The 12,076-nt window shown below is 42.5% G+C and overlaps 1 protein-coding gene across 1 annotated transcript in view; it reads right to left on the bottom strand.

The window, feature by feature from the left end:
- OBSL1 (obscurin like cytoskeletal adaptor 1) overlaps window positions 1-12,076 on the bottom strand; it is a 68,000-nt gene that overhangs the window by 52,184 nt on the left and 3,740 nt on the right. Inside the window, exons 3-6 of the mRNA XM_032211909.1 lie at window positions 8,363-8,632; window positions 6,634-6,894; window positions 1,063-1,368; window positions 181-456 (exon numbers count right to left, since the gene is read on the bottom strand). Coding sequence (XP_032067800.1) covers window positions 181-456; window positions 1,063-1,368; window positions 6,634-6,894; window positions 8,363-8,632 — 1,113 coding nt within the window. The remainder of the gene's footprint in view (window positions 1-180; window positions 457-1,062; window positions 1,369-6,633; window positions 6,895-8,362; window positions 8,633-12,076) is intronic.

A 12,076-nucleotide genomic window follows, 5' to 3' on the forward strand; every position in this document is an offset into this window, starting at 1 on the left:
GTCACACATACATGCTCAGGGGGGTCATGTGCTTATGCAGAGGTGGATGGGGCTCATTGCATTATGGGTGTGGGGCACACGTGTGCGCACTATTGCACGTGCACACACAATTTTAATAAAAAAAATAAATATAATTGTTTCTAATTACTGATCTGTTCTCAGAACCAACTAAGAGCTCACCTTGTACATGCAACACTGCTGATTCTTTCACACCATTGGCTTCAAATCGCACCTCGGACCCATTGGCAGCTAACTGCACATTTTTGACCTGCAAAGTATGGCTCACTCCACTGTGCATGATGAGGTACTGCTGGTCTTCCTCTTCCTTTGCCAGCCTCTTCCCACTGAGGTACCAGCAACCAGACATGGGAGCTGACAGCTTCACTGAAAAAGTGGCATCCTCATTGATACAAACCGTCACATCTTGCAGTCCCTCCTTTATGTGGGCTCTGGGCACTGGAAGAAGAATCAAAGGTTGGGAGAGTAATATCAGCCCTACAACCCTATATAGTTATGTAGAGAGAAGGCTCTTGATGGAGATCTATTACCAAACCTGCTGCTCTCAATAAAACTAAACCGTCCTTTGGTGGGGTTTAAACAGACCTGGTATATCTCCATCAAGGTAATATTTCTTAGTCTTAAGTTTATTCTTTGAGACAAATGTGTTATGATGACTCTAGTCATTTGGATTTGCAAATCTAGGCTTTAAAAGTTAGCAGCTGTACAGACCCCGCTGGTTGTAGATCCAATAGCGGGTGCATACACACAGCTAGCATAATTTGCAAAACCAAGCATACAGGATAAATTATTCCAGTAGAGCTCAAACTCTGAAAGAAAAGGGAAAAAAGGAAGGTATTCAGCAACCTGAATGTGTAAGAAGGATGCAAATGAAGAACAGCCAGTTGGGGAAAGCAGAATAGTGCGCTAGTGTGCAGTGGGAGAAGGAAAAAGCAATTGACTAGTCAGTGCCTGAGGAACTTGCCAGTCACAAAGCAGCCAAAATCAGAAGAGAGATCCTTATGCAAAGAGGAAGCCACACCTTTGAGGAGCAGGGAGGCTTACCAAGATGCACGGAGCCTGGGAATTCCACATGCTCACTGCACCCATACTGATTGGCAGAGCATACACGGAAGCGGTAGTCAGCCTCCTGGGGCACACCATCCCCTGGAACTTCAACCATGCTAGCGACATCAGTGGTTAGGCAAGGCACCCACTCAGCCTCTCCTACAGTCTGCCTCTCAAGGATGTAGCTGCTTGGTGGGCTACGATGTAGATTTGGTGGTGGGCACCACGCCAGGAGGGCAGCATTGCTACGTCTGGTGCACATCTTTACTTCCACAGGTGCACTTGGTGGAATCCTTTTGGCACCTAGGAAAAAGAAATCCTTTATATTATCTTCTTCCTGCAATAACCACCTATTCCCCACAAACCTTGTGGAGTAATTAAAACTTCTAAAATCTCTGCAAAGTGCAGCATTTTACAATAGCCAATTAAATGTAGATTTGTTCTATGAAACATATCTGTGACTGGACTATTTCTGTCCCAAAGAGGTAACTAACCATAACTTGTTAGCCTAAGCTTGGCGTCTAGGGATAAAGTTGGCTTTAGGAAGATCCACAAATTATAAATGTGTTTCTGTGAGTAGAATCCCATCCACAGGCTGGGCACAATCTCTCTGAAAAGTGAGCCATCTTCCCACTGAATTTCCATGTTCACAGGAATCTCTTTCAGATTAATGGCTTTCTTCCAGCCCATTCCTAATTTCCGGCAATGTGTCAGAACTAAGTCTTTGCAGCTAACTGTACCATATTCTTACAGTTGTCAAGAAAACTACAGGGACATGAGAATGACGTAACCTGGAGCTGAGCGTGACTGCAGAAAATAATATTTCTGTGCTGCAGTATGCAAACTACAAGTGATGCATAGGCCCATTTTGAGACACCTCCCCCTACATTCTCACTAGCAAAATATTTAGTGGTAAACTCCCAAGTTATAGTGACACAATCTCACAACATTAAGAAAACAAAATATAATTAATATTGAGTGGAATTCATTTAATTGAAGGGCTAATTTCAATTGTTAATTGTTATGAAAAAAGTTTAAAAAGAAATTTAATTATAGTTTGTTGGTTTAAAGAATTGTATGATAAACTGATTAGGGTTAAATTGTGGACTGATTTGCACATATATGAAGGTTGATTTCTCAAAGGGATAATAGCAGTGTATGATGGTAGTAAAGCTTATGTGATAATAAACTGAAGACTTAGCAAATGCTTCAACACTGAGCAGGAAGTAACACAAAGAAGTGAGATATCCCCTAGGTTGCCTGATGTATTAAATGTATAAAAATCCTTGGGGTGACATTATAAATATGTATATCAGGACACAAAAGTATATTTCATTTTATATGCAGTCGTTGCCATATTGTTGGCTGAGAAACTGAACAGTTTGTGATGAATGTTAGGTACGCATCCTGCAGTGAGGCATATGAATTCCAAAATTAATATGTCAGAGTTAGTTGATTTTGCATGTAAAATAGAATGACTGCAAATTATGTGTGAGTGGAGGAAAACTGTGAGTGGAGATCGTTTTTAACAGAATATTTATTGAACATGGGAAATGAATGGAGAATTATTGAGAGAAATGCAAATGCTACAGAGCTTCCTTTAGAATGCAGCTTCCCAGAATATATTTTACTTTTAGCAACAAAGGAAACTTCCCAAGTCCTCCTGTGGAAGCAGGAAGTCGAAAGATTGTTGGACTGCAGCAAAAAACAAAAAAAAAAGATAACAAAAACAACTGAAGATAGAACACCTTTTTATCCATGATGAACCTGTTCCCAAGACATTTCAAGTACAAGAACTCTTGATCAAGAGTTATTCATATTAAACTCAGATACAGGTCTCTTAAAGGCTGATTTAGAGTTGCCCGCAACTTCCTACAGCCATCGCTGCAAACTTACACTGCAAAGGGGTTGTCAGGTAAACATAGGTTGCTGATGGCTGTAGATGCCAATGCAAACACCTCCCAAATGCATAGGTGTGCAGAGGTGCGTATCTGTGTTTTGCTGTTTGAGTGGCCCCCACCCCAGCCAGAACATTACATTTGCAGAAATATAAATGGACCATCTATGTAACTGTCCCTGAACAACAGATTCATAAGCTCTTTGACTTGCAGTGCAGGAGAAGTGTACTGGATTAGCTAAGAGTTCTTCTTGTTTCCTTCCTGCTCCCCCCCCCCCCCCCAAACACACAATTAAGATTCTAGAGCTGCTTTCCTTCAGTTCAATGCCTCAGACTGTTAGGCTGAAATCCTCCTCTATCATCCCCAACCAGCAATGCTGTTTGGGTGTGGTTGGAGTTATAGTTTAACATAAATGGAGGGCACTACATTGGAGGAAGCTGTCCAACTGTTATTTGATTCTCTTTTGAGGTAGATAATCAGAAACACAAGACCTACAACCAATGAACACTTCTCACAGATGGATGGATGGATGGATGGATGGATAGATGGATGGACAGACAATGTAAGAACCTCAGACTTAGGAAATAAATAAATAAATAAATAAATAAATAAATAAATAAATAGCAATAGCAATAGCAATAGCAATAGCAATAGCAATAGCAGTTAGACTTATATACCGCTTCATAGGGCTTTCAGCCCTCTCTAAGCGGTTTACAGAGTCAGCATATCGCCCCCACAGTCTGGGTCCTCATTTCACCCATGTCGGAAGGATGGAAGGCTGAGTCAACCTTGAGCCGGTGAGATTAGAACCGCTGAACTGCAGATAATGGTCAGCTGAAGTGGCCTGCAGAACTGCACCCTAACCACTGCACCACCTAACAATCTATCCATCTAACAAAAAAGCCAGGTCTTTATGTTTCTAAATCCTCAAGCTTTTCCCAGGATGTCTGAAATTTTAATTTGAGGTCACTTTCAACATAAATGTAAAGCTGAGATATGATTGATGGATTCTAAAATCAATCACAGGAAATATAACCTTGCAAAATTCAGATGTACAATTCAGTCTTAGAAGGGGAGAGTGCAAATTACAATTGTTCCAAGCAATGTGTATATGAGGAAGAAAAAACAATTGTGGTGGTGGATAATTTCTAGAACTGGAATATTCAAACATGTTTTAGTAATTGTAAGACTGGGCCCTATTAAATAACTTCCATTAATTGCTTAGATGTTTCATAGATTGATGTCCCAGTTTATATGGGCCTTTGAGTGGTTTCTTTCCAAGCATGCATGAAGACAACCACTACATATCTTCTACACCAGTGATGGCGAACCTATGACACGCGTGTCAGTGCTGACACGCGTAGCCATTTCGGGTGACACGCACATGCTCCCCAAACTTGTTTCAGCGGCAGCTCTCAGCCTGGGCGGCAGCGTCACACAGGTTGTGGAAGGAGGAGGAGGAGGAGGAGGAGGAGGGAACCAACCAAAGAGAGGCTTTTACCGGGTCTGCGCCCCACAGCCAGGATCGTCCTTGCGCCTCAAGCCGCGTTTCTTCCTGCAAAGCCCTTCGGGCAACCCGAGAGTTCCGCTTGACGCCAGAAGGGCTTTGCAGGAAGAAACGCGGCTTGAGGCGCCAGGACGGTCCTGGCTGTGGGGCGCAGACTCGGTAAAAGCCTCTCTTTGGTTGGTTCCCTCCTCCTCCTCCTCCTCCTCCTCCTTCCACAGCCTGCGTGACGCTGCCGCCCAGGCTGAGAGCTGCCGCTGCCGCTGCTGCACAACTGAGGGAGGGAGAGGGAAAGCAGAGGTAGCCTCAAATTCCACCGTTGGGACAGGGGAAAGGGCTTGTCCCTCAAGAGTGGGGGGGGGATAGAGGTGGGAAGAAGGGGCCCGGCCTGTCCCCAGCGCCCCCCACAGACGGATTACGGATCGAACGCTTCTCTCTCTGCAGCCTTTTTCTGCAAGTCCCAGCTACTCAGCGGGGCGTCATCATTTCCGGGGGGTTGCAGTTTTCCAGCTCAGATATCAGGATCCGCCGGGATTAAGTGGGAGAAAACGCCGCTGGCCGAGCGGAACAAACACATCCAAAGGTTAATCTTATTTTACGAAAACACAACTTCCAAAAGTCGATCGTGGCCTCCGTCAAGAAGCTCTTCCCCCACCCCCCACCCATTCTGGGGTCTTGGTGTCCCTCGGCTAAGATCCACCCCGGAAAGCAGAACGGGGGCAGCCCTCCTGTAATTCTGGCTGGGTTAAAGAGCAGGGATGGAGGAGCCATATCACACCTTCATTCAAAGGGTGGGGAGGGGGAGGCCCGATAAAGTCCCTCCCTTGGGGTGTCTGAAGTCCCAGCTGAAGCAGCCGAAGGAAAAAGGATAAGCATCCGTCGCTTGGGGTAACCCCGCTGGGCAGAGCCAGTCGAGGCTCATCCTGCAAATGAGGGTTTCCTTTGGGGAGGGCCAGGTGGTTTCAAGCACCCCAAACAGCCAATCTCTCTCTCTCCGTCCCCCTTCCTTTGCTCCTGGGGCTGCAGAACTTTCCATGGGCTCAACAGTAATTGAGTAAAATTCTAAGCCACTGCAGTAGCTGCTTTTTGGTTTTATTTTTTTTAATATTTATCAGTCTCTCTTTTAGTTGAAGAGTTGAAGTCCACAAGGCTTAAAGCTGTCAGGTTTGAAGACCCCTGGGTTTTTTTTTCCTAAAGGGTTAGGGGTGCAAGGTTCTTGTAACTTGACAGCTTTAAGACTTGCACGCTTCAATGCCAGAGTTTCTGAGCCAACATTTTGGTTGCTAAGCAGGACCGTTGGTAAGTGATACTGATAATAATATCAAGGGCAACATACGAAATCGACTGATGAACAAAGAAGTTACTAAGCAGCTATGTTAAATAATTTGTTTTGGGTTTATTAAATACAATTATATTGCAATTATATATTTTTGTAGTTTAAACTATAAATTGCGCAAAATTATGTTTTTGTCGAAGTGACACACAACGCGAGTTATGCTCGATTTTTTGCCGATTTTTGACACACCACGCCAAAAAGGTTGCCCATCACTGTTCTACACTGTGGCAGCAGCTGATGCTACAAGTCATCAGCAGGAATCTGATCACAAGTGGAGGCCTGTGAGAGACTGCCTGATAAGTAATATGATTGGGCGGGGGGGGGGGGGAAGCATCTGATGTACAGCCAGACATAATTTGCACTTGCCCATGCCAGTTTAGGAAGTAGCAAAAGCAGCAGCATCCATGAGCACTAGATTGCTTTGGAAATATGTTTGCTAAAGATAAAACATTGATTTAGCAATCTGGAACAGTGCAGTGTTATAGTACAGTACTGTAATTTCATTCTTCTGTCCTGATTTGACATCAGTTCTAAAACATCTTTGATCAAACTAGATCATTGCCAAGTCTAAATAACTAAGCATAATATGTATCTAAATTTGTTGTAGATCTCTGTAATCTAATATGGCAAGCCTCCTTTGTCCCAAATATCAGGCATCATTGAATCTAAGATAAGGGATAAGATAAATAATTTGCAGGCCCCTAGTAAGAGGTTCATTTGGTGAATAATGTTTATGTCAAAAGCAAATAGAAACATTGAATGACCCCTAGATAGAAAAGCATGATTCCTCCTTCCCTTCTTCAATAGTTCCACTTCTGCTCTGTACTCACATTTCACACGAAGCTGTGCTGATGTTTGTGAGTCGCCCGCCATGAAAGTGATGACTCCAGCATCATGCCGTGACACATGTACCAATACCAAAATATGTGTTTTCCCAAAGCTCCTAATAAGCGTATGTGGGGCCTCAACCAGTTCTTGCCCATTACGGCCCCAACTTGGTGCTTCCACAGGTTCCCGGGTCTCCACATAGAAGGCTGCATTTTCTCCTTCCATCACATCCAGTTTTCGTGGCAAGCGCTTTACAATGAGACCTGAAGGAGGGAGTTTGCTCAATTACTATCAGAATGGAAACCCAAATGACACTTAGCCGTCAGCAAGATTACATGTTGCAGGCACTACCATGTTGGGATGGCCGCTTATTAACAGCCAGAAAGAAGGGCTGTGATTTACATTATTAATATTAGAGATATGTAATATCACTCTATTGGGTCTTCTTATAGAGGGAATACAGGCAGTCCTCGACTTACAGCCACAATCGAGCGCAAGATTTCTGTTGTTAAGTGAATTTTGCCACGTTTTATGATCTTTCTTGCCACAATTGTTAAGTGAATCACCGCAGTGGATAAGTTAGTAACCCAGTTGTTAAGTGAATCTGGCTTCCTCTCTGACTTTGCTTGTCAGAAAGTCACAAAAGGGGATCACATGACTCCAGGACACTGCAACTGGTTCATAAACATGAACCAGTTGCCAAGCATCTGAATTTGGATCACATGTTCACGGGGCTGCAACAAAGGTCGTAAGTGTGAAAAATGCTCAAAAGTCAGTGCCACTGTGACTTGAACGGTCAGTAAATAAACTGTTGTAAATCGAGGATTACCTGTACCTACTTGGTAACAGTTTAAATTTTGGAGTTCTATTTATTTATTAAACAAATGTATATGAATGCCCAACTTATGCAGGGTGACTCCAGAAGGCTTACAACATTAAAATTCCACAGTATAAAACACCTATGCCACCCTCATGCAATATATGTATATATATAATACAGTACATTCTGATGTACTACAGAAGCCTGAAACACACTTCTGAATGGCTTAGGGTGGAAAAGACCAGAGTCTTTTTCCACAAGGTAAACAAGGCTCCAGTTTTGGTCTACTGCAGGCAATTCAAAACTGTATTATGTTAAGAACATAATATTTTTTTTAGTGTGCCTGCTGAATCTTCTCCGCAGTTGCTAACGTCAAAGCTCCTGCTTTGATAGGGTTCTTTATCACTACACGGAGTTTAGACTGCACTCGCCATCATATCCAAGGACAACTTCAAACACAGCCCTGTCCTCTGACGGTTCTCCAAACAAAGGATTATCCTCTTGTACAATGTGTAAAGGCTGAGGCTGGCGATCCATTAAATAAAAAAAACAACCCTCTCTTCTGAAGCTACCAACTAACCCACTCAATATCCAATATTCCTGAACGGCAGGAGGATGAAGCCTAGACTTCAGGAGCAGAGACATTGACATCTCTGGCTCTTGCCGGCAATTAGCTGCTGTTTTTGAGATTTCATTCCGATCTGCAATAAATATTTTTTTACTCTAGCCAAGTCATGTCTGTGAATATGCTGCCAAATTGAGCCGAGAGCTAAACTAAGGTTGAATTTGCACAGATGAACTGCCAAAATTAGGTATCAGGTGAAATACCTGAAGGGCTTTGCATGTAAAAATATTATAATGTATTCTAGTAATTTATTTGAATTGATGCAATTACTTCAAAAACCCCTCACCTTGCACAGAGAGCTCCCCAATGCTGCGGCCCTTGCCTTCCATCTCACACAGGTAGATGCCGTCATCATCGGCCCGTGCATCACGCACTGTCAGCCGCCTCAGTAGGCCCTGCTCCTCCATCAGGTACTTGGGGCTGGGTTGCAGGCGCTTGTCTTCAAGATACCATGCGGTAGGCATTGTCTCTAGAGGCACCTGGCACTCTAAGACTGCATCTTGGTGTTCCATCACTTCTACATCCATCAAAGGTGCCTGGAACTGTAGCTGGGGTTCTGGAAGACAGACACAGAAAGACTCCACGTGGAGACCTATGGATAGTCTTCAACTTACAACCACAATTGAGCCCAAAATGTCCGTTGCTAAGCAAGGCAGTTGTTTTGCCCTGCTTTTGTGACCTTTTTGCCATAGTCATTAGGCAAAGCACTGCAGTTAAGTGAATCATGTGGTTCAGTGGTGGGCTTCCATTTTTTTTATTACCGGTTCGTGCACGTGCAACACTTCTGCGCATGTACAGAAGCATCCGGGGGGTGGGAGGAGCCTCCCACTACTGCCACTATCGATTTGGCCAGTGTGGGCTGAACTAGGAGCAACCCACTCTGATATGGTCATTTAATCAAATCTTCCCCCACTTACTTCGCTCATGAGAAGCCAGCTGGGACAGTTAACAAATGGAGATCACGTGACCCCAGGATAGTGCAACAGTCATAAATACCTGCCAGTTGCCAAGCTTCTGAATTTTGATCACGTGACCATCAGGATGCTACAATGTTCATAAATGTGTAAGTCACTTTTTTCATTGCTAAAGTAATTATTTTAAGGACTACCTATATAGTCCTGTATCCCTAGTCTCCCTAAAATGCCAGCCCAACCCTCCACCTTCAATTCTTAAGCTTTCACATATTTTATTTCATAATTCCCCTCTCACTATCGACCCTCGGGGTCAGAACCCTTTTAGAATATTTAAATGCTAGGTTATTATATGCACAATAATGGAAGAATAATGAAATCCCCACTATGGATTGTGAAAATGTCAGGAATGGGTTGTGAAAATGTCAGAACTTGCAAAAATGGCAAAACTGAGCTGTTTGATCGGGGGGGGGGGGGGACAAACAAACACTTTTTTGAAAGACTGGAAGCCTTATATGGATTTTGGCTTTAAAAAAAAAGACAGAAATGAAATGATGGTTTCTGGGTTTGAAGATTAAGATAGACTTGGATTAAACGAGAGGCTGAAGGGACTATATATTTAAGAGGGAAGAGGGATTATAAAATTGTAGCTATCTGTTGAAAAGCAGGTTAGAGGTCATTATATTTCTTAACTTTCCCTGTTTTCCTGTTTCATGCAGTTTTTCCTTTCCTTTGATTTACCTTTTATTATTCTTAATAAACATAAATAAATGAGAAAGAACTCTTAGCATATTTAAAATGCTGCCGCTGTTCAATGTGCCTCCAGAAATCCATGTCCTCCATTTCTATTGGTTTTTCTGGCATATATTTGCTAGCCACAGTTTAATCCCTCCTGAGAAACTGTGATGAACCCAGCTAAGCTCTGTAGGATTTGCCCACAAGGAGTAATCAGTAATAGGCGCAGGCTTAATTAATACTGAACCTTTCTTAAAAAGATAACTTCTCTTTCTAACAAATGCTGTAACAATGTCCCATAGTCTTCATTGAATAATTTACTATCAAAGGAGAAAATGTTGATGATGGGTATAAGGGTGAACTTAATTGCTTTAATGAATGGTGGCGACCCCCCCCCCTTTTTAGAATGATTTACATTACTACCGACAAAGGAATATAAACCCAAACATTTAATGCCATTATTTTTTAACTTTTAAGATTTGCGGATTATTGAGGAGATGAGGACTCTACCTTGGTTTGCTGTCAGAGAAGAGGGTGGCCTTTCTCCAAAGGATTATTCTGAACAAGAACAGAGTGCTAAGTGGGTGGCATGTGGTATCTATAGCGCTCAAGGGCCGTACCATCAGCTCTTCGGAGCCCACTGCTAAGGACACCTGTCTACCCCTTCAGCAAGCCAAGGATCAGAGTTACAGAGATGAAATTGCAGGAAAGAGCAATGTCAAATATCTTTGAAAAGACAGGTGGGAGTTGTTTAGATGGCACAATTGAGCCCAGTGGTTTTGTTTCTCGAAAAGAGACGCCAGGCTTAAGCCCCTCCCTTAATCAACAATGTGTAGTCTCTTTACAGAGTGGGAAACACCATAATTTATATTGAACTGAAAAATCATTTCTATTTTTTTCCTTCCAATTTCCAGGGCCAAGAAATTCGAGGGTTAAGTAGATGTTAGTGCTGAGACCCAAATGAGCCGCTTTTCTTATCCTCAGGATGTGGCAATTAATATTCATCAATATGTCTGTCATGTTTGGAGAAGCAGAATCACCTTGGAAATAGCATTTTGAGTGTGCCGATGAGATAAGGTAGAGATTTACCAGTCTGCACCACTTGATCTGATATTGGATAATATTACCCTACAGGAAATTAGCATTTCTTGGAGAAGACCAAGCTAAAGCTTAATTTCCTATATTTATTTACTGATGTACTGGTTGCATTGCCTATGCTATAAATAAAGGTTCTGTTGGCTAATGTTTAAGTGTATTCCGATATTTCTGAGCCTTGTCGGCTTTAACAAGTATGGATTTCAATTCTCAGAATTCTCCAGCCAGCATGGCAAGGTTGAGAAACATTTCTTCATTCAATCATTGAATGGGGCTTTGGCCAGTTATTTCTACTGTTATGCATACAGCCCCATCAGGGTTGTTTGTGAGCCACCTAAAGTTGATATGAGTCACACAGAGCTGCATTTTTGGATGGGCGGCCACACAAATCTTTTAAAGCCATTTAAAGCCAAATAAATAAATAAATAAATAAATGTTAAATAAATATGTAATTGATCTAAATTTAAATAAATATATTGAGATGCTAGAAATTGCGCAGAGAAGAGTAATAAAGATGATTAGGGGACTGAAGGCTGAAGCATGAAAAACAGTTGCAAGAATTGGGTATGTTTAATTTAATGAAAAGAAGTGAGGGTGACATGATAGCAGTGTTCCAATATCTCAGGGGAGGCCACAAAGAAGAGGGAGACAACTTATTCTCCAAAGCACTTGAAGGCAGGGCAAGAAGCAATGGATGGAAACTAATCAAGAACAAAACAAATCTAGAACTAAGGAAAAAATTCCTGACAGAATAATCAGTGGAACCACTTGCTTTCAAAAGTTGGGGGCGCTCCAATACTGGAGGTTTTTAAGAAGAGACTGGTGTAGGATTTCCGCTTGAGCAGTGGGGTTGGGCTAGAAGATCTCCAAGGTCTCTTCTAACTCTGCTATTCTGTTAACAGTCTGCCATCTCTCCCTCCATCTTCCTCTTTCTCTATTTTTTTTCCTCCCTTTTTCTACACAGGGTCCCATCACGAAATACATTTTGCCTATTAAAAAAAAATTCAAGTGAGTGCAGATGCTACAAGCTCTCTGGGTAAGGTATTCTACTGCACTGCTATTCTTACAGGCAGAAAAACCTTCCTGTTTCATTCCTCTTTTGTCACTCAAGCCCACCTCGTCTCTTGTCTGACCCTCAAGAGATTTAGATAACAGCTGATTTCCTGACCAAGAGCAGCCTTTGACATATAACTGAATCCTGTTATCTCATATCCGCCCCTCTGATTCTCCTCTCCAGGCTAAACAAACATTGCTGCTCC

This window comes from Thamnophis elegans, chromosome 1 (assembly GCF_009769535.1).
Source record: "Thamnophis elegans isolate rThaEle1 chromosome 1, rThaEle1.pri, whole genome shotgun sequence".
In the NCBI taxonomy this organism is placed as follows: domain Eukaryota; kingdom Metazoa; phylum Chordata; class Lepidosauria; order Squamata; family Colubridae; genus Thamnophis; species Thamnophis elegans.